Consider the following 21,737-nt stretch of genomic DNA (forward strand, 5'->3'; position numbering starts at 1 on the left):
AGGGATGGGTGGAACTAGATAAGGTTTGAACCAAAGGATTAGGATGGTTGGAAAGGTTTATATGGAATTTTAAAACAATATTAATGATAAGAATATATAATATGTACAATAATTTAAAATACATAATTATCAATAATTTTTCTTCTTTTTTTTTCAGGTCTTTTGAACAGTCCGAGTAAAATAGCAAAACTTCATAATGAACAGATCGATACTGGAATATTGAATTGGAATGATACAACAAACGCAACCATAACAGTTGAAACTACCAATGGAACAGCAAAAGGTAATTTAAGTAAATAAATAATTCTGATAAAATGGAGGTGATGTGAATTGGTAGGATGCCTTAATAAGTTCTTAATTTAGATATTCTAGATAAATAGATGTTCAGCCCCCTTTTTGTTCCATTACCTCAATTCATATGTCAGTAATCCCATGACATCAGTGATAAACCACCACGTGGTGTTCTAAACTTCTTCGCTGAGATTAGGCCACCTTCATGTTTCAGTTCGACTGTCTAATCGGCTTACTTTGCCTTGGAATTTTCCGGGATGAATGGGGAGTTTTGAGGGTGGACAGCAGATTGGACAATGCTCAGCTTGCCTATGACCAAAGGCAACCAATTATTTTTTTGTGGGACCATTTTCAGCACGTGAAAGTTCAAGGAGAAGGTCACCCCGATCATCAAGGTGTACATGTGCTTATTTATCTTCCTCTCAACCAATCAATCTTGAGTCTATCTACCAAATCATTCATAAATGTTTTTGACAGAATTGTAGCTAAGCTAGATGTGTTTGTCCATTCCAGGATGTTATCTGATTATGGAACATTTTTTGTTATCACTGCTTGCTATTATCAAGAGTTGACTGATTGGCTGAACTCTGAAAGGACCTAGAGAGATTTCACCTGCCATGCCACTCAGTAGGGTGTAAACTGGGATCTAAATACACCACAGACTCCTCACTTCGAAGGTTTATTTGAGGCCGGAATAAAATCAGCAAAAATACTTCTTTACAAACTCTTTGGTGATAATTCATTTATTATATCTGAACTCTCCAATGCGTTTACCAAGATGGAAGCTATTTTAAAAAGCCGACCGCTCTACCTCTCATCTAGTGATCCAGAAGATAGCCAACGACTTACTCTAGCCCACTTCCTGATTGGTGGTCGACTTAATACTTTACCAGAACCAAACCTGCAAAACATACCACCCAATCGTCTTTCCTGTTGGCAACTCATCCGTGAGAGAACTTGAACATTTTGGCAACTATAGATGGATCAATATCTTAGCAACCTTATTTTAAGAAACAAGTGGTATAAGCCTTTAGAGAATTTTAAAATTGGGGTTATTGTCCTATTAAGGAATGTCTCATCTATCCCTTGTTTATGGCCTTATGCTAAAATCATCCAGGATCTGACGGTGTTGTCCGTGTTGTAACTTTGAAAACAAAGGCAGGTATCCTCAAAAGACATGTGAACCAACTGTTGTCCTTACAACCTATATTGCTAAAGATGCAAGAGGAAGAAGCTACCAGCTAAATATTGTCCACACTTCTTTAATATTCGGCGAGTTCGGATTTTAGGTGGGTGGGATGTTCAGGCCACTTTTTGTTTCATTACCTCAATTCGATAAATTCCAAACTCACCTTAACCAACTGAATTTTCCCATTCAGTGTGTCTCTGAACAACCTAGATCAAAAACTGATAGAATATCAATGACTATCGATATGCAATGCAACCATCATTGTTACCTTCTGCTCTTGGTTACCTTCGGTTTTTTATTACTTTTAGTTCTTTCTTACAGCTATTAGTAAGATTACAGTGAGCTTTTGTGAGTCTGTATTTGTGTAAACATCATATTCATAATTGAGTTCGATGTTGTATTAGTGATAAGTTATATAAACTGTGTATTAGACAATAAAACTGTTAGTGTCTATCTTACCTAGTATGTGCAGTATGTCAGTTTTTATTTATCTACCTTTCATCATCAATTCACCTACCTTAACTTCTGTCATCTATCAACACAATATTTAAAAACCCAAATTAACTATCTGTAGAACCCAGCGTATTCTGGATCTTGAGATATGGGTCCCTTACAATGGAATCAGGATCTCTTGCTCAGACTAAAGGGAAGGTTGGTGACTTCAGGGGTTGTCTTTGCTGTGGGTCTGTATCTAGTGACCCACAGTAGAACCATACCTATACTAAACGGTGTCTCATGAAATGGTAAATGTCTTAGCAGCAGAATACCTATGGACTTCCTCATGCGAGAGGTTGAAGATCCCAAAAGGGGCTATCCTAAGAAAGAACTTCCTTTCCTTTGGAGTGATCTACTGGATCTCACAGTTCCTCATTGAGTAACGCCTAACACTGGAAGCCAGGCTTCTACACCCTGGCGGAGAATGATATTCCTCAGCTAATGACCAAAATGTTCCTACTACTAGAACTTAGTGTATGAGTGTGTTGGGGTTGTCTGGTCTAAGGCGGTTTCTGCAGCCTGATATCCACTTTACAGAAGGCCTACGACAAGGCGTATTCATTAGTAAGATAGGAACGGCCGTGCCAGACGATGAGCCCTAGACACTGGTGTAGGTAGAGGAGGTCTAGGTGAGAGAGTCTGAGGTAGAGTAACAGTTCTAGTTGCCGAGATGAAGCGGACAGACTAGAACTGTCAAGATAGGAGCCAGCTTACTAGTTGCCGAGATGAAGTGGATGGATCAGTGTAACCATTAAGGGTTAAGTTACAATCTTAGTTGCCGAGACGAAGCGGGCGGACTAAGATTGCTGGAGAGAACTTTTGTGAGAATAGATTGGCAATAAACTTTTCCATCTCAAGCAGTGTGTACGCCACCAGTGCCATGACTAGACCCAGGTAAGGAAATGGATCAAAGATCAAATTGGGGGATTTAGAGCCCCTTATTTATAGGCCTAGTCCATGCGGCTGTTACCGAGAAGCGGTCAGTACATGTCTACTTGAGATAGTTTCATGCATTGTTTTGGTATCGTTTATTAATCATTCTATTGACATTGTTAAGTATTAGGTACAGACATTAATATTATATTAAAATGACAATATGTTTTTACAAAATAATGGAATATGTAAATTTGAGAACTTCGGTGAGGCTCGAGGTGCAGCGCTCTGGTGAGTTGTGATGAAACCGCTTGCTCTCTTTAATTAATTAGTCTGCTACTCTGATAGGTCTGAGCAGATATTTCTTGATATAACAGTGGGACTATTGTTACGAAGTTGTTGACATGGCTTTTATGGACAACTTTCAAAAGTTGGTGGGCCCATGTCTAAACTGATTTAGCGAAAGGTTTCCAATTGTCCAACCTTAATTAAATTAAATGCTATAATGGCACTCATTGGACACCATGGCTGTATTATCATTAATCACTAATAACAGTAAAATGTTTAAACACAACATAACTTACGCAGACAAGGTCTGGTTAAAGAATCAGAGGAACGAATAATGGCCACTAGACAGCTGATTAAAAGCCGTAGATTGTTGACCCGTTGCTAGGCTACTTCAACCAAATAATCCACACTTGCCATTATTTCTACATTTAAATATTTTAATTCTAAATATAAATACATCTGTTTCTTCTAAAAATTAAATAAACTTCTAAATAAAATAATGAAAATAAAAATAAATGTAATTGAATTAAATATTAAGACTATTTACAAATTATGGAGATGGTCAGGGTTGCAGTCAAAAGAGAAACAAAAATAGTTAACAACTATTTGTGTTTTTCTTTTGACTGGAATTTTTTAAAATTTTAAATGTTTTTATTGAAGCACTGGTTTATAAAATAAGTATGAGCTCATTACATTTTATGTATGTACCAACTGTAGTATTTTTAGTTGTTACCTTATTGAAAAATTGTTAAAAAAAAAAATCCTAGAAGTTATATCTTAACTTCTCTTTCCCTGGGCTTTCACCCAAAATTATTTCTCAAGGTTAGAATTAGCCTGAAAAAACTTAGATATTGAATATGATATAATTTATACTTGTGATACATAATTCCTTAAATATTACTGGAAATTTAAGTTTTGTCTCAAAACATTAGTTTTTCAAGGGTTTGTATATATTTTTTATATGAAATATTTAATATTTAGCAGTAAAATTTCTGAATGTTAATTAATATTTAAGTCATTATTAATTTTTTTTAGCTGAAGGCTTGTTTGATGATGGTGATCTTGATTGGTCCGCACCAGTTTCTCGCAAGGATGACGATAAGTTGGAACTGGATTGGGGAGATGATGAGGATGATGGTATCGGAAGTGGGGACGATGATGGGGGTATACAGATGAAATCGAAGGAACCAGAACCACCACCAGAAGAAGAAAACTCAGCTCACAATGATGGTATGAACACTTTAGTAGATCTTATTATAGAATATTTAAATGCTTTGTTAGCAACTATTCATTGTTCATATATTTAATAGGATATTTGACCACAGAAAAAATAATTTGAAATAATGTTAATGTTATTCAATTCAGAAACCAATCATATATGTATTAATTGATATAGATACAGGATTAATTTTTAATTTTAGTTTTAAAAACTAAGATTTTTAATCTGTGTACCAACAGAAGAAAAAGCTAGCCGCCATGATGGTTTAATATGTGATGGTTTAATATGTTTAGTATGTCAGTTAGACATATACAAACAACACTGATTTAGTAATTCACACTTTTTAGCTATTTTAAAATGACTACCTATTTTGTTTTTAAAAGAATTTTCATTATTTTGTATCGAATATAATTCTCCATATTGTTTTCAAACTAGAAGGAAAAATCAATACATTTTCAGTTACTTTAAGTAGTCTTTTGGAGTAAATATAACCTCTAATAAACTTGCATTATACTTACATCGAAGTGATCTTCACAAAAATATAATCAATAGATATATACTAAATAATAATTTAGATTCAATAATAATTTTGGATGGAGGCGACAGTAGCAGCATGGTAACACGCCTTTCTACCAACCCAAAGGTTGTGAGTTCGAGCCCGGCCCTACCCGGGATTTTCTTCAAGCATATAATTACACGATACTTACTCACAGCCTCCCCCCAGGCATTTGTGAGGCCCGTTAGCCAATGGTTGGCACTCACAAAAATAGGCGTGGAAGTGACAAACCCACCCTATGAAAACCTCGTCAAGAAACGTGTGATGTATTTCCATAGTACATCGCACGCAGCCTTGGAACTCCACGGTCTGTTGTAGCAGGCAGTAACCAACTGTTTCTAGTTTTGACTTTCATCTTTTGGCACTTGGATAAACAACTTCTGTCGAGTCTTTATAGTAGTATTTTTGCAATAAGGTATTACATAAGAACGATAAGAAACATAACTTAACCCATAAAAGATAATTGCATAAATAACAAATAAAACAAAATAAATTAATAAAACACTCACACTGAGTAGATAAGCCTAGGTTATGTTTATGTTAAAATGACCTCATGTCACCACAAGAATGGCGGCTCGCTTTTTTGTGCAGCAAAAAAAAATTAAATTTTAATGCGTAGTTTCAGAGACTAAATAGCAATTTCATATAAAAGTGAAGCTACTCTGAGACAAACATTTATTGTCATGACAGTACTGTCGTGAAAGTACAGTCTGACTAGGTATAGGGTGATTGGTTATATTACATGTTTAGTTTAGCCATTGTCACATTTAATTTGTGACACTTCACAGTCACGACAGCAACTGCCTTGGTCAGACTATAAGATAGTTACTATCATGATAATATTTACGTTCATTGCAGTAGCTCTATCAGAGCTAGTGAGATAAAGATATATGTCCCAGTCGTTAGGCTTTTGTTACTAAAGGCCTATTTATTATTGATAAATTATTTTATTAAAACTTATTTTAGTCTAAAAAAGAAATACATTGTTACCTGGCAACTGGCAGATAACCTTTAATGTAGTCCACAGGTTGAGGGTTAGAGAACCCTTGCTGTAAGGTATTAACGAACATTTTTCTGGAGTTATTTGATACAGCTTATAGTATGGATAATTTTCCTTTCAGTTCAAAAATCAAATCCAAAGCACAGTTTTCTTTCCAGTTAGTGCTAGGAGGAGTACTGTACCCTTTTTTGGCAAGGGGAGGGGAGAGAATAGTGAAACCTTTTGTCAACGTCAATCTAGACTTTAGTTTTCAACCTTACAAGGAATGAAGCTGATTGGTAGTTAAAAAGTTCTTATGAATTACTGTAATACCAATATTTAAAAAAAAACAACACTAAACTATTAAATTTGAAAAACAGAAAATTACTTTTAATAACAAAATATGAGATGTTAAGACCTAGAATGGACTATCCCACTTTGACAAAATTGAGAATTAAACTAATTTTTTGATAATAAAAATAATAAATTTTTAAAATCTGTTCCTTGACGATAGAAATAAGGGATTCACATTCAAAACTGTTCAACTGCAGTTAGACAAAAATTTTAAAAATATTTTACATACCAGGTTTTTCTAAAAAGTACAACGTTTGGATTGCCCTACTGTAGTTCTCAATACCTCATAGGTTGAAAACCTTTAAAAATCAAGACTATAAATAATGTTTATAACAATAAAATTATATTTAATCCATGTAACTTTTTAATTTATAATTTAATCTGAACAAAAATATTATCAGAGATAATATTCTTTGTATAATATAATTTTATATCATTCTGTTTTAGAAGGAAAGGAAACTAAGAAACATGGCCATCTAGATATAATGGCACAACAGCTGAAGTTTGTTGCTTGTTTGAAAATATTAATGGAAGAACTATCAACACTTGCGACGGGATATGAAGTGGACGGAGGGCAACTTAGGTATCAGCTGTACTTATGGCTCGAAAGGGAAGTAGAGGCCCTGAGGCAGCTATGTAATTACAGTCCTGCTTCCGACTTTCCCGAGTCACAATGTAAATTATTTTATTTATTATTATATTAACTTATTAAAAGTTGTTAGATTTTTCTTCTTTATAATAAATAATCTACTGATGTATTTAGATGACATAGTCGAAGCGATTCAGGACGTGAGAGGCTGTGACACACCAACTCTAAGTAAGGAAAAGCCTACGTTACATGAAATTTTAATGGCCGAAAAGTGCGATTTCGAAGCCAAAGTTCAGAGAGCTGCTAGGAGAAAGAGGTGGCTCAAAGGTAAGTGACAGACATGAAAGAATTATTTTTCTTAAGCTATGACGAGTTGAAAAGGTTCCACTGTATGTCTTCAGTTATTTAGTTTATTGAAATTTAAAGGCAAAGTTATTTCATCATTTCAATCTATGTAAGGTGTATTCATGATGTTGTGTTAAATGTAAAAATTTTTTAACATGCTAAATGTTATAAGTATAGGATTGTGAGCAGCCTAATTTAAAGTCCATGTTATATGTTAAATGCAGAGGACCCCTTGTGAATTTTCTGGGAAACTTTGTAACCTTTTCTTCCAGAACTTCATTATTTTATCCATTCCATTATTAGAGTTTTAAAAACGTCAACAACAAAATCAAAAACGAAAACGGACTACCAGCAACAAAACTATAAAACGACAACAGACAAAATGGTGTGGGTGGAGCACAGCTGGTCTGTTGCGTGACGTCATTCTCCATTTAGCAGGCTCTCAACCATGTTAAATTTTGTATTGTTTTAACATGCCATAAGAAGGAAATATTTCTCCATTTAACACACTTTAACATGTTAAACTAAAGATCATGACCCCTATAAAAAATGCTCAATGTTTCGGCTAACTCTGCCATGGTTGAAATCTGATGTACTGGAATGTGCAACTTAGTTCCCTTTTTCTTTTTTTTCGCACACACAAGATAAACAATTTTTTGTCTACCTTTACAGTCGACATCGATTCAGTTCTGGCACTCCCATTTAATTTTGATTTCTTTTTATTTTAAATAAAAAATTATTATTTCTCAAAATCTAATACATTTTTTTAAAAATTTTTTTATTTGAATGACTTTATTGCAAAAAAAATCACATACATATAGTATGTATTTATGTATTAGTATTAGAGAAGTTTGATAACACTCTTATTGGTTTAAAAAAACATACCAACATAAAAACTAATAATATCTTTAATGAAATCATATTTGCTGAATTCTGTGTTAACTTATTCTCGTCCCACCCGGCACAATCTCAATCTTATTCTTGTCCCACACGGCACAATCTCACCTTATGTTACAGTACATCATGATGCCTCTTAAGTCCAAAAAAAAATCAACTATTCAATTTTTATATTTAATAAAATGAATAAATCATTTTAGAAACATCTCACCTCTACCATTGTTTTGTAGGATACCTATAAACCATGTTTTCTGACTTCAAGAATTCTTTTGATTTATCTATAGAATGAAGTGTTAATATTTATTTTATTTCAAAAGGAAAAGGAATAAAGTTTGTTTTGAATTTATGAGGTATCACAGCTTAAGTGATGATATACTAAAATACTAATGAGCTTTCTTCTTTACAATTAATATGATTGATTGTCCTTTTATTTTTGTGAATATAACTTCAATTTTTCAATTTTATAGCGAATGAAACTCTATTAAGAACCCTGCTGTCTTATTGTTCACTCCACGGAGCATCTGGTGGCGGTTTGGCTTCCGTGAGGATGGAACTGGTTCTGCTCCTTCAAGAATTACAGCAGGAGAAAACTCAACAGCAACTTCTTTCCCCATTGCCTTTCCCGACAACTCTCCCGTTGTTGTCAGCTAGTGTTGCTTGCAATAAGACTGTTATAGCCGACCCAGTCAGACATTTACAGGTATATCTCACTTATATTATATTTATAGGTATATCTCGCTTATTATACAACAGAAATGTTTGTAGATGATTATTGTAATCTTATCATTATGAAGAAAATAATTTTTTTTTCTCTGTTTTAGTCACTAGCACATGACATGCTTCAGACAATCATTGAACAAAGGAATGCACCTACATTAAATTCAGTCAATTTTAGCGAAGTATTTGTTCTCAGAGATTTAGCAGTCGCTTTATCCGCTTGTATTTATCAGTCGCTCTGTGATTCTGATACCTGCTCAGTTAAAGTAGCAGTTGACAGGTTTGGGATTCAGTTTATTATGCTATTAAATAATTTTGTTTAGTAACACAAAAAATATGGTCGATAACCATAGATATTTGATAATTTTGGCAGATCCAGATGTTTTTGTTCTGGCTGAAAGCAAAAACAAAGTACATTTTATTCCATCGTGTACAAATTTATCACAAAATCATGAAAAAATAGCAGTTTTATTACATAAAAATCATGAAAATCCTTCCCAGCACCCTATTCATAATATAGCACTTTATTCATAGCACCCTCTTCATAACATGGCACTATTCGTAGCACCCTATTCCTTATACCGCACTTAATTCATAGCACCCTTGAGTATTTAACCGATCCACTTCAAAGTTTTAAGGTTTCAAAACAATATTAAAATTTACCAAATCGGACTCAACTAGCTCAATCTGAACTTAAGATTCAAGACAATATAATTATATTATATATTATTTTTATTATATATAATTTATTCTTTATTCGTTTATTATTAATTTTATTCTATTTATTTTTTCTCAAATTTTGTGTAATCGTAACTTACATCTTTATTTTCCTTATTTTAGTGTGTTAAATTTTGTTTCCTCATTTTTATTTGTTATTACGTCTCCTTTTCATTATAACCTAATAGTTTCCGTATTTTTTTTTTTATTTATATTTTTATCATTGTCTATTTTATATGTTTACTATTTTATTTCTTCTTTTATTTTGTTTGTATATTATCTTCTGTTCACTTACTGTCAACATCGACAAATAAATAGGTGTTATCTATTTTTCGTTTTCTTATGGCCGCACTCCTGACATCTTCATAATTTCAATATATTTATATTATTTTATCTATCTATTTATTAAGTTTATCTAGGAAAATATATAAATAAATTCAATCTCAAGTGAGAAAAATTTTGATCATATCTTTTTGTAGACTTATGTTATTAATTTATTAGATAAACAGTTATAGTTATTTTTTAAAGAAATTAAAATGAAAAAATGTACAGGAAATTAAATTAACAACAAATTTTCTATACACTTGTAAAAATTTTTTTAAAAACTTTGTAATAAATGTACTAGTTAGAGTTCTTAGACAAACATTTATTTACATCAAATTAAGAAATCAAATATAAAAATATAAATACAAGATTAAAATTTTATGATTTTCATTTACTTATTAAGGATGATATCTTAAGTTATTATTGGAAACAATCCCTGGTTTATCTGCAGATACGAGCTAAATTAAATAAACTCTGCTTTAGAACTTTGACAGTTTTCTATCCATGATTAATTCGATCAATTTGCTCTTTGGAGAAAATAGATAGAAAAAATAAACTAAATTATATAAATTTAAAAACTGACTATTAATCGAAAATATAGGATATTACAAAATATTTAAAAATTATAACTAGTATTGTCTTGTATCTCAAGTCCAGATTGAACTAGTCGAGGACAGTCTATGCCATTTGATTATGTTTTAACATCGTTTTGATATCTTGAAAATTTTGATCGGTTGAATTGGTGCCATGAATGTTTTTCTTGAATTTTGTGCTATAAAATTGCTTTTAAATATCATGATTTTGCCAAAAATTTGTACATGATATAATAAAATAGAGTTCATTATGAGATAAAATTTCAAAAAATTACTTTTTATAGGGCTGTGTGTAATTTAAAAGTTAAGTTATTTTCAATAAAATAAATATTCTTACAGCCTACATGGATCTGCCCTTGATACACTTTCTTACGTGAACTCCAGTAGCCATCTTATAGCCACTCAGCAACGCAAAAGAAGATATTCAACAGATGAGCCTCTGCAAGTTACGACTCAACCATCAAAGTGGCCTGGTATTAACCAATTACTGCCTTATATATTTAAGCATATAGAAATTATCTCATATTCATATTTATAATTAAATATTGTTGAAGCAAAGCTATAGTGGTATATCTGCAAATTTTGAAAGTAGTTTTGTTGTATTTCAATGTGGATTTCTATTTTCTTCACTATGCCAAAAAGACCTATGGCGTCACTAATTAAAAATACTAAATTATAAATTGATATATATCAAAATTATTGCTATCGCTACCAGAAATCTATTAACATAATTCAATTCTCTTAGAAATTTTCAGATACGTCACTTTGTTATTGTACCAAAACAATATAGGAATATTTTCTTATATCTATTTGTATTTTTTAATTTTTTTTTTTTCAGGTGTCACGAATTTAAGAGCACTTTTAGCTAGAGAAAAAGATGAAGATACACCACGTCTAAACATTCTGTTGACCGAAGCGTTTGTAGCAACTTTCATGTCTTTAACAGTATATGCATTAGCTACGTGCGATTGCCACATACTTTATCGACTTGTTGGGCAAAAGTTCTGCGATAGAACTTGGGGTACGTTGTATGGAGGAGGTGTTAAAAAGCTACTCAGAGTAGCACAGACATCTGTAAGTTTTAGCATTACTTTTTATTTACTTTAATTATAATAAATTATGTAATTTCGAAAAAAAAAATTTCTTGACCATGTGTAATAAATATATTGAAGATGGTCAAATGGGAACTCATGTTTTAAAAAATTATTAACTAAGCACCAATGTTTTACTAAAAACGATAATTTTGCTAAAGAATGTAAGATTACAAGATAACTTGAAATATAAAGTAAATTAATGCAGGACTATAAAATTTAAAGAATAGGTAAAAATTATATAAAATTGAGCAGAGTAAATTAAAGAAGATAGAAATATAGTAATAGGTATTAGACATAAAATGATTTCATATAAAAATAAATAATGTAAATTTTCACATATTTTACATCATTTGTAATCACACCGTAGTTCATTTTTATTTCATGTTATACAAATGGGTTTGCCACTAAAACGAATGATGTAATAGGAAATGGGTTTGTCACTGCCAAGTATCAATATTTTTATTTCACTCATATGTTTCTTTTAAACCCATTTTTATCAATAACTCAATTTTTGTTTCATTATTTTATATTCGTTTTAGTGGCAAAGCTATTTGAAACCTCTCGCCATATGATATCTACATGTATGTTGCTTTTGGCTGAGAAAAAAAGGTTTTAATAATTGTTGACATCTATGGTGTAATTTGGTGGTATTGTTTCTATATCAAACATTGTTAACTTCATTAATAAAGATTGCTTCTACCGATACATCGATTATCATTTCTATTGATACACACAACAAATTATCTTATTCTCTTACTGTGTTGCATAATTTTAGTTGTTTATATCTTTTTTAGCCATGATGAAGCCCTGCAACGTGGGACAAAACGTTGGCTCATTATAAATAGTTTATTTTCTATTTGAGTTATTTTGACTGCACTCGGACCATCTTCCTTTTAGTAATTACATGCGGTCAATCAACGATCTTCAAATAGTTTTATTTTTAACTGTAACTGAAATTCGATTGATAATTTAGGATTTTTTAAAAATCATTTCTTTATTTATATTGGTTAAGTATTAACTTCCTTTTTATCAGGGTGGAGGAGTTAATTCTATTAACCGTGGTAGCGATGAAGGAAGCACAGAGTCAGTTTGGAACACGATGACATCATTGACAAAGCAAAGGATTCGTATGAACATGAAGCTACTCGGTCAATTTGGCTCACAACCTGGAACGCAGAACATCAAGGAAGATAAACCCACTTATAGAGAGCAGTTCCTTCCTCCAGAAATGTCCATGATTTCATATTTTCTCTCAAAGGTAAATATTTTATTTCTAATTCTTTTTTATTTATGAAAATTATAGTGGATGGATGTTATAGTTGAACTGAAGAATTATGTAAAGTTACTTTGGAATGTGTCTTGTTTTCCCTAAAAATTGAAAACTTTTAGTCATAAGAAATTGTAGGTAATGTAAAAGTTGTTTAGATTCAGCTAGGAAGGTGCTGAATTTCCCCTTTTGGGGTCAGAACCTTCTAGTACAAGAGCCCAAGAGGAGAAAAAAGGCAGTTATCTCACCCTAAGTTTTAATCACTTTAATGAAAACTATGTATGATTAATAGTAAAAATTTACGAGTCTGCCAAGTATAGGTAGGAGGAATAAAAAATGGTGGCTGTTTCAAAACGATAAAAAAAAATAATTTTTCATTCGGAGCTCTATACCTTAAAAAGTAGGAACAACACAAGAAAATCTAAGAGAACGTCATTTAAAGAAGAGTAATTTTCCTAAAGTATGAGCCCTAATAGAGTTATTTAGTGTAAATAGTTTTCAAGATACAGGTTTTTAAAAAGCAACATTTCATAAAAATGTTGTATGGGACATATTTTCATTTGCCAAATTTATATTCTATGTGAATATCATGAAAACTACTACCCCTACGAAGATAAGTGTCATAAACTACTTTATAGTAAGTTAAATTTCCTTTATTTTGAGTGTTAGCAGACACATGTGCGTCTTATGGATCTAGAGATATATTATTTCAAAAATCAAACATTTTATACGAACAACTAGAAATTAACATTTTGTGTTTATTTTGTCAAATATCATAAAAACTACTACTCCTACGAAGATAAACATCAGTAACTATTTTGTAGTAAATTTAACTAGCTTTAATTTGAGCGCTGGCAGACATCGTACGTCCAATGGTTTCTGAAATAAAGTTTTTCATAAATAAAATTTATTGTCCGAACAACTATAAATCAATTTATTTTAGCAAATATCATGAAAACTACTATTCCTACGAAGGTAAAGGTCATAAGCTTCTTTATAGTCCATTAAACTAGCTTTAATTTGAGTGTTAATAGACATCTGTACGTCACATAGTGCCTGAGATATAGATTTCTCAAAATAAATTAACTAACTACTAATCTTTCAGTAGATTTTTAAGAAATTTTGCTGTTTAAAAAGCTATATCTCGAGAACTATTGGATGTAAATAGCTCTTTTAGGGTTAATATTTTAGCAAATTTACTCTTCTTTAAATAATGTGCTCTTAGATTTTCTAGTGTTGTTGGTAGTTTTTAAGATATAGAGCTCCGAATGAAATATCAATGTTTTTTTAAGGTTTGGAAACAGCCGCCATTTTTTAATCCCTCTACCTATACTTGGCAGATTCATCATTTTTGACTAGTAATTATACATAGTTTTCATTGAAGTAATCAAAAATTTGAGGTGAGATAACTGCCTTTTTTTCTTCCCGGCTCTTGTACTATTCAGTAGGTATCTGGCAACCATATCAGCTTATATCTCATTATTAGATTCCAATCTTAAAACTCCCTGATTAAAGTTGTTCCTACCTCATAAAAACTCAGTGAACTTCTTAAAACAAAAATATCTAATAGATGTAATGAAAGCTCTCCAAATAAATTAAAGGAAATCAAATGAGTAGTTAAACCATTGTCTAAATCCAACAGTAGCGGCCGTAGGGAGGAAGTTGCTGTAACCAGCTTAAGAATAGGCTATCATACTGGTCTCACGCAATCTCTCCTTATTAGAAAACTGACACCTCCTACGTGCCAATATTGACAGTCTGTTCTCATGTTTAAACATATTTTTTAGAATGCCCTTAATATTTACCAACAATAAGAAGAAGAAGACAGGCCTCAAATTTATCTGAAGCTGTCTACGATGAGGAAAATAAAGTAAAGTCACATTGGTATTTACATTTTTGAAATCACATCGCTTCCTGTATTAATTATAGCACTTCTTTAATTTTCAATTTTTTTTTAAGTGAAATGTTGTTATTGTTTTCCTTGGAAGGTGGAAATCTTCAAATAGATGCAAATAGGCATGTGTGGGATTTTTATCCACTAAAACCACCTCCCTACACCAGAAGTGACTGTGCCACCTCGTTATGTTAGGCGCTACCTCCTGGCTCGCCTTTCCTTCCTCAATTGTTCTGCTGCCAGTTGTTGACCCACCATCCAGCACTCCTGAGAGAGTATTATTATTGATACAATGTTGTTGGCTGTCTACACTGATCTGCAGACCTCGAAGCGGAGACAGGAGAAAAACACATTGTCTGCTCTTTCTTCTATTGCTGAACACACTAAGCACTGCGCTTTATCGTCCAATTTGAACCTTGAAGTTTTATAAGCTGCACAAGCTTTATAATTATAACTAACCATAGGACGTTGATGACCAAAAGGTTTTATAACTTTAAACAAGAACAAACAAATAAACCAAAGCCGTGTAAAGAGATTACTATTGCTCATTGAACTTGAGAGGGGCAGATTTAAAAATTATAATCGGATATATTTTTTATAAATTATTTGTGTTTGTTTTAATTTTTTTATTTAATAAATTCTGACCATTTCTCTTTGTTTCAGCCAATATTATCAGACGATGCACAATTATTGGATTATGATTCTGGTGGTTCCGAAAGATCCGATTCTGAGAGTGAAGGTGAAGATGTTTTCGATGCCGATAGGTGTGATACGCACAGTATAACTGATACTAGAAAAGACAACACAGAGCATTCTAATCCCAACAGTTACTCTTGGGCAGTCATGAGGCTAGCCGTTATCCGAGTCATCCGTGGTCAGTTGCAGGATTTCATTGCAGTCGCTGGAATCGAAGTGCAAGGTTATACCAATGCTTAGAATTTAGTTTTGTATCTTAAACTAAATATTTATAACTCTTTTTGAAATTCTCTGTGTAATTAATTCTGACTTAAACATAATATTAAAAATATATCTGTTATTATTAAATTGTTTTCTTTATACCATTAGAGCTGCCAGTCTGTAGCCCACTTGTCCACGGAGTATTGAGAATCGTCGGGCGCTGGGAAGAAGCTCTGAAAAAAGATCTAGAGTCTCGTGGACCACCACCTCCAAACTATATCCCTGGCTGCTATGTGGATAATGTCACGTTCCCTGGACCCAATATACACAAATATAGATCAATATTTGAAATAGATAACACTCCTTTCCAGTAAGTATTTCATTACTATAATAGAACTAATTAACGTGGAAAATTTCTTTGGAATAGAAGATATCATTAATTAAATCGACTAATAATACTCGACAACAAAGAAAATGTTATGGGCTCCAAAATAGCTGATATTTATGTATATGTACCAGCTAAACATAGAAATTTCCATTTATAAATCTAATTAGCTATTGTTTCAAAGATAATGCTACATAGTAACAATTTAAATCATAATTTTTGGTTAGCAGGAGATTCAGTGTTGGATGGTTGACTGCATTGTCCGAGGATTTATTATTCTGTAATTCATGCTAACAGCTAATGTAATTTATATTTTATTGAAGTGGCTTCTATTTTAGAGGCAAGCAATGGAGTTGTAAATTTGTTATCCTTCAGTCTGTTTTTTCTAAAACGAAATTATGTGAAAATGTTTCATTGAAGCAGGAATTGTTTATTTATTTATCTGCACTACGGTCCTGCAAGATCCTGAGCCTTTCTTATTACCTTCCTCTACTCTCCTCTATCCCAGGTAAGCTATCCGCCATCATTTTCAAAATTTACTCGCCTTTCACCAGGTCTGTCTTCAAGTAAGCATTTTGGGGACTGATTTCCTGAATATATGCTCTTTATGACAAAGCCATCTAATTTGGCTTTCTCTTACAATGGAGACCATATCCTGTTCCTTGTACATCCATTGCAACTTAGTACATACAGCAGGGTCATTGGAATGAATTAATGCAAGCAGAGAGACTACTGCCGGACTATCTAGAGTGATATCCTGGAGTTGGCATACAAGAGGCAGCACAAATGAAAACACTCTCATGAAGTAACCATTTGTACAGTTGCAGAAACTATTTTGAACTGAAATTCCATATTCATTTACTAATACAGACAATATTGGGAAAGATTTTGTAATAAATTATAATGCAAGACTTTTTATTAACTCCCTAGAGAAATTATATATTTTTGTGTACATTATATATCATAAAAACAGGAGTTAACAAAAAAATGTCATTTTTTTATTTTATTTCCATTCTGTGAATCTCCTATCCATATCATTCTCAATACTTTTCTTTCCCAGGAGTTGAGTATCCATTCTGCTTTTCTTGTGAAGGGCCGTGTTTCACACCTATACATAACGACTGGCCCTACAATTTTTTTAGATAACCACTGTCATCCTGTTAGAGATAACTCTTAACTTCAATACACTTTGCAGTGAAAAATATCTATTTCCTGCTGATATCCTGGCCTCTATTTTGCTTTCTACTTTGTTGTCATCTTTAAACAGGTTTCCCCGGTACTTAAATTGGTTTACAGAACTGAAACTGTGATCTCTGAAAGTTACTTCACTATGCACTAATAGTCATAATCATTAGAGTTATAAAATATTCAGATTTTATTGATAGTGTATTAATTTAAAAGATAACATTTATTCTAGTAATATTTTAAATTTTTAGCCCTCGCCATTGGTCCGCTGCACCTGCTCGCAGGCTGTGGAGTTACCTAGTTAGGCAGGAACCTGTAACTGAACTGTTTGTTAAATGTGTATTTGGAAAGAGACCACACAGCAGGAGTGGTGAGAGTAGAAGTGATGACGGTACGCCACACCATCCAACTCCCAATGCTGTTCCCGAACCCATTAGGCTGATACACAAAGATCAAGATCAGATATCAGCGTTCTGTTTGAACCAGGTCGGTCAAATTTATTTTTACTATTATATTAAACAAACTGTGTCCTCCGCGGTTTCATCCTGATTAAATTTACATTATACATGTAATTGCACCGGAATAACTGAACATCCATAATTTTTTTTATCAAAACAAAAGGAAAAATCGCTGAATTAAAAAACTAATGACAGAAATCATCGGCAGTTTGGTGGCTGTTTTAATCACGAGATAAAAATAAAAAATATTGTATTGTAAGAATAAAGTTTACTGTATGAAATAGATTGTAGGAAGTCAGTCCGGGTTACGGTCAAAAAAGGTATCAAAATTTGATCATAATCAAAATCAAAAATTGATTGTTAATGAACATTTTGCCCCACTTTGCAGGGCTTCGTCAAGGCTGTCAGATTGAAATGAAGATGACAACTGATTTCAGTTTGATTCAATATGACAGCCTTGCAAAGTAGGGCAAAACGTTGGTTAACAATAAATTTTTTTTTCTACTATTTCGATACCTTTATTGACTGCCACTCAGACTATCTTCTTACATTAAAAAATATAATATTTTTGTATTTATTCCAATTAACTTCTGTCGAATGGGAAACAGGTTTCAGTAAATAGATTTACCAACATAATTAAATACAAATATAATAACCTCTTACTTAGAATTTTTGATTATGAGACCAGTCTTGAAACTTTATGAACAGATGATGTAAATTAATCAGATTAAAGTGAAGATAAAGAGTTATCTGAACACACTTAGCTATGCAAGCTAATGTAAATTGTAACTGCTCTGTTCCTTTAGCTTTGAGTTATAGCTTTTAAAGCTTAAAGTAAAGCCTTTCTCAATAAATAGTCTATTAGACTTATTATGTTAATTTTATATCATACATCTAACATACAGGTCAATGGTGGGCTCATCGCATTGGCAACGCCGAGAGAAGTTCAAGAAATGGATATATCTCTACTTCTCAACATGCCGTCATGGCTCGAAGATGAATGTGAATTTGACCTCATCGATTTTCCAAAGTAAGTCTACCTAGCTCTTAAATGTATTTAATTGAAATCTTTCTTATTTTCCTAATTATTATTTTTATCACATCACATACTTGAAATGACCTACTGTTTTTAATTTATATTTATATTATCTATTTTCAGTTTAAAGGTAACCGTGTTATATTTTATTTTACTTTCTGAGCAATTGAAAACTCTCCATATAAAAAAAAAAAATAAAAAACTACGGATCACTAAAACTTTATATTATAAAGTTGTAAATATTAGAAGATAATTGCGAGTGTGGTCAGTGAAATAAGTAATAACTTATTTATTAGTGCCAATGTTTTGGTCAGAATTTCAGACCATCATCAGGGCTATGGGGAAAAACAAGATAATTACCATAGTGAATAAATGGAATTATAGAAAACGAAGAGAAACATAAGATGATAAAAGATAATGTAGGTACATAAGTAACATTGAAGAATTTTTTATTGTATTTCTATTACTATGATCTACAAATCGATGTTCCTCCCTATTCTTTCCTACTCTTCCAAATTGTGGACCCTCACCACAAAACACAAGAGCCAGATCAAATCCATGGAGATATGTTACCTTCGTAAGTTGGAAGGAAGGACGCGACGAGATAGAGTGGAACCGACTAACCTCAGAGTCAAACCAGCTGATAGCATCCTAGAGGGGCACACGTTAAGATGGTTCAGACACCTCCTTCGGATGGACCAGGAAAGAACTACCAGAAAGACATATGAGACTCGCGTGTAGAGAAGAAGGCCAAGAGGAAGACCACTCATTTCGTGGAAGGAAATTTTTAAGGAGGGGGTATACGGAGTGGAGTAGGAAAAGGAAGATGGTCCAAGAGCGAGATATCTGGTCCAGACTCTGCAAATTGTAACCCCACACTGCGCAAGCGGTAAAGGGGATAAAATGATTATGATGATGATTTCTATTTCTATTTTCTAATATTTATTTTTTTCAATACTACATTATCTGTTATCTTGTTATGTTACTGTAATTCCATCTAATATTTATTGTTTTTGTTCTTAGCCCTGATGAAGGCTAGAAATTCTGGCCGAAAAGTTGGGACCAATAAATAAGTTTTTACTCATTACTATGAACTCATGAAAAGTTTGTTTGTTAGTTTTGAAAGGGCGTTCAACTGCCTGGTCATCAACGCCCATTGGTTAAATGATAACAAAGTTGAACCTTTCCAGGGTGGAGCGTGGTGTATAATATTATAACTATTTTATTAATTGTGTTTCCAGATGTGTCAGCTCAAAGGTTTTAATTGGTAAATGCACATTCAAAGTAACTTTAAATGCACTTTTAAGCAACCTGAGTTTAAAATATTTTAGACCGGGTCCCCCTTTTTTCCTAATTGGAAGTGGGGATTCAATTTCCGACTTAGTGGTCTGAAAAGTTCTATGGGTTGGGAATCTCAATTATTAATTTTATGTAACTGAAGAAAACTTAATTTTTTTTCCAGAGGAGAGCTTGAAGCCGCCCAGTCTGCAAGCGGTTTCTTGGTGATTCAGACACCTCTTGACAAGATGCAAGCGTCACCGAATCCTTCAAGTTCTAGTCCTCAGCCGGGAATCGCTGTACAATCTGGAAGAGGAGCATCCATGGTAAAACAACTACTCATTTATTTTATTTTTCATCTGCTATATTAGTATTTGTAAATTTGTCTTTCTTTATCTGTTTATTTATATTTAATCTATTAATGCAGAGCTCAAGTGTGAACCTGTAAGATTTGTTAATATTAATCATTAAAGTTTAGCAGAGTCGCTGAATATTTGAATATTTAAAAAAAAATTTTGAATATATTTATAATAAAATATATATATATAACAGATATGTATTCAAATTTTCAATGATCTGTTCTTATTTATATTAATGAATTAACTTATTAATATTATAATCTAAAAGTAGAATTGGAATAATTAACTTTGATGTCATCGGTTTGTTTACTTATGACTAATATTTTTATTTTTAATATAAGTTTTTATTTTAATGTTTTTAGTAATTTGAAATAACTGAAATTAATAATTATTTTATTTTTTAAAAAAGTCAAGACTCCTGTATCTTATATAAGAATACTATAATCTCTTTCAAAATTGATATTTGGTTTTTAATGAGAAAAAAATATGCAAAAAAGATAGAATGTCATATTTTATTTTTTATATTAATAGTTTAGAATATAACCCTCCTTAAAATATGGCCACTTCCAACAGTTGTCGTTTGGATCGAATGAGCTTCTTAAATTCGAAATAAATTCAAGTATGAAATATAATTTAATATGTACCCATGTAGGGTTGTTTTGAAGGTGGAATACGATAAAAGAGGTGTTGAATTTTGGTCAAAATTTTATCATGTCCAAATGTATTTTTGTGGCTTTCACACCTCAATAGTACCTCAAAATTGAGTTGTGGGTTGAGAATTTGTATATGAATTAAGCTAGTGCTAGAGATGGATCTTTTGGGTATCTTGAATTTTTCTTCCAATTTTGCCTTTTTTTTTGTAGTTTTTAAGTTATTGGGTTCCTCCAAACCAATTAATTTAGTAATAGGGTTAAAAATTTCTATGTGAATATTGAGTTGGTGTCAAAGAATTTCCTTTTGGGATCCTCAATTCATTTATTCCCTTTTCTTTTTTTTTTTTAATTAAAAATTTATAATTTTTTTTTTCAATTAAAATAGTAGACTATTTAATGAAGTAATCGTACCTCATCTGATAAGAATGTAATATAAGTTACACTCAAAACTAAAAAAAGAGGAAAGGGAGTGAGAAATAACACACACGGTGGTAACTTAAAGACAGATCTATTCACGGAGTCTGTCTGTCCATATATAAGCATTCTACAGGTAATACCTCACTTGATCAGCTGGTATGGCCCAGTCAACTGACCATGCACTGCTGACAGGCCGTAACTTGTGTGTTTGTATGTATAAAAGGGAATTTAAATAAAAAATGATCATTCTATCTTCTTTTATATATTTTCTTGTCAGATAACTACCAATTTACAAGACAAGCACCTCAATATTATTCAGTTGGTTTTTGTTTTTGTTTTGATTTGAACTGTTTTCAGAACGTCGTTTGAGAAAGAACTTGTGTGGTGT

The 21,737-nt window shown here is 32.2% G+C and overlaps 1 protein-coding gene across 1 annotated transcript in view; it reads left to right on the forward strand.

Annotated features, from left to right (window-relative positions):
• Positions 1–1,069: 1,069 nt before the first annotated feature.
• Positions 1,070–21,737, forward strand: part of LOC136795197 (dmX-like protein 2) — a 48,675-nt gene continuing 28,007 nt past the window's right edge. The window contains exons 1-14 of the mRNA XM_067044996.1: positions 1,070–1,238; positions 4,172–4,366; positions 6,692–6,919; positions 7,008–7,160; positions 8,543–8,775; positions 8,897–9,072; positions 10,766–10,899; positions 11,265–11,500; positions 12,554–12,778; positions 15,345–15,600; positions 15,747–15,948; positions 17,400–17,634; positions 18,512–18,636; positions 20,105–20,246. Coding sequence (XP_066901097.1) covers positions 1,070–1,238; positions 4,172–4,366; positions 6,692–6,919; positions 7,008–7,160; positions 8,543–8,775; positions 8,897–9,072; positions 10,766–10,899; positions 11,265–11,500; positions 12,554–12,778; positions 15,345–15,600; positions 15,747–15,948; positions 17,400–17,634; positions 18,512–18,636; positions 20,105–20,246 — 2,709 coding nt within the window. The remainder of the gene's footprint in view (positions 1,239–4,171; positions 4,367–6,691; positions 6,920–7,007; positions 7,161–8,542; positions 8,776–8,896; positions 9,073–10,765; positions 10,900–11,264; positions 11,501–12,553; positions 12,779–15,344; positions 15,601–15,746; positions 15,949–17,399; positions 17,635–18,511; positions 18,637–20,104; positions 20,247–21,737) is intronic.

Source organism: Halyomorpha halys, unplaced genomic scaffold (assembly GCF_000696795.3).
Source record: "Halyomorpha halys isolate HHAL.00 unplaced genomic scaffold, Hhal_1.1 Scaffold1165.1, whole genome shotgun sequence".
NCBI lineage: Eukaryota > Metazoa > Arthropoda > Insecta > Hemiptera > Pentatomidae > Halyomorpha > Halyomorpha halys.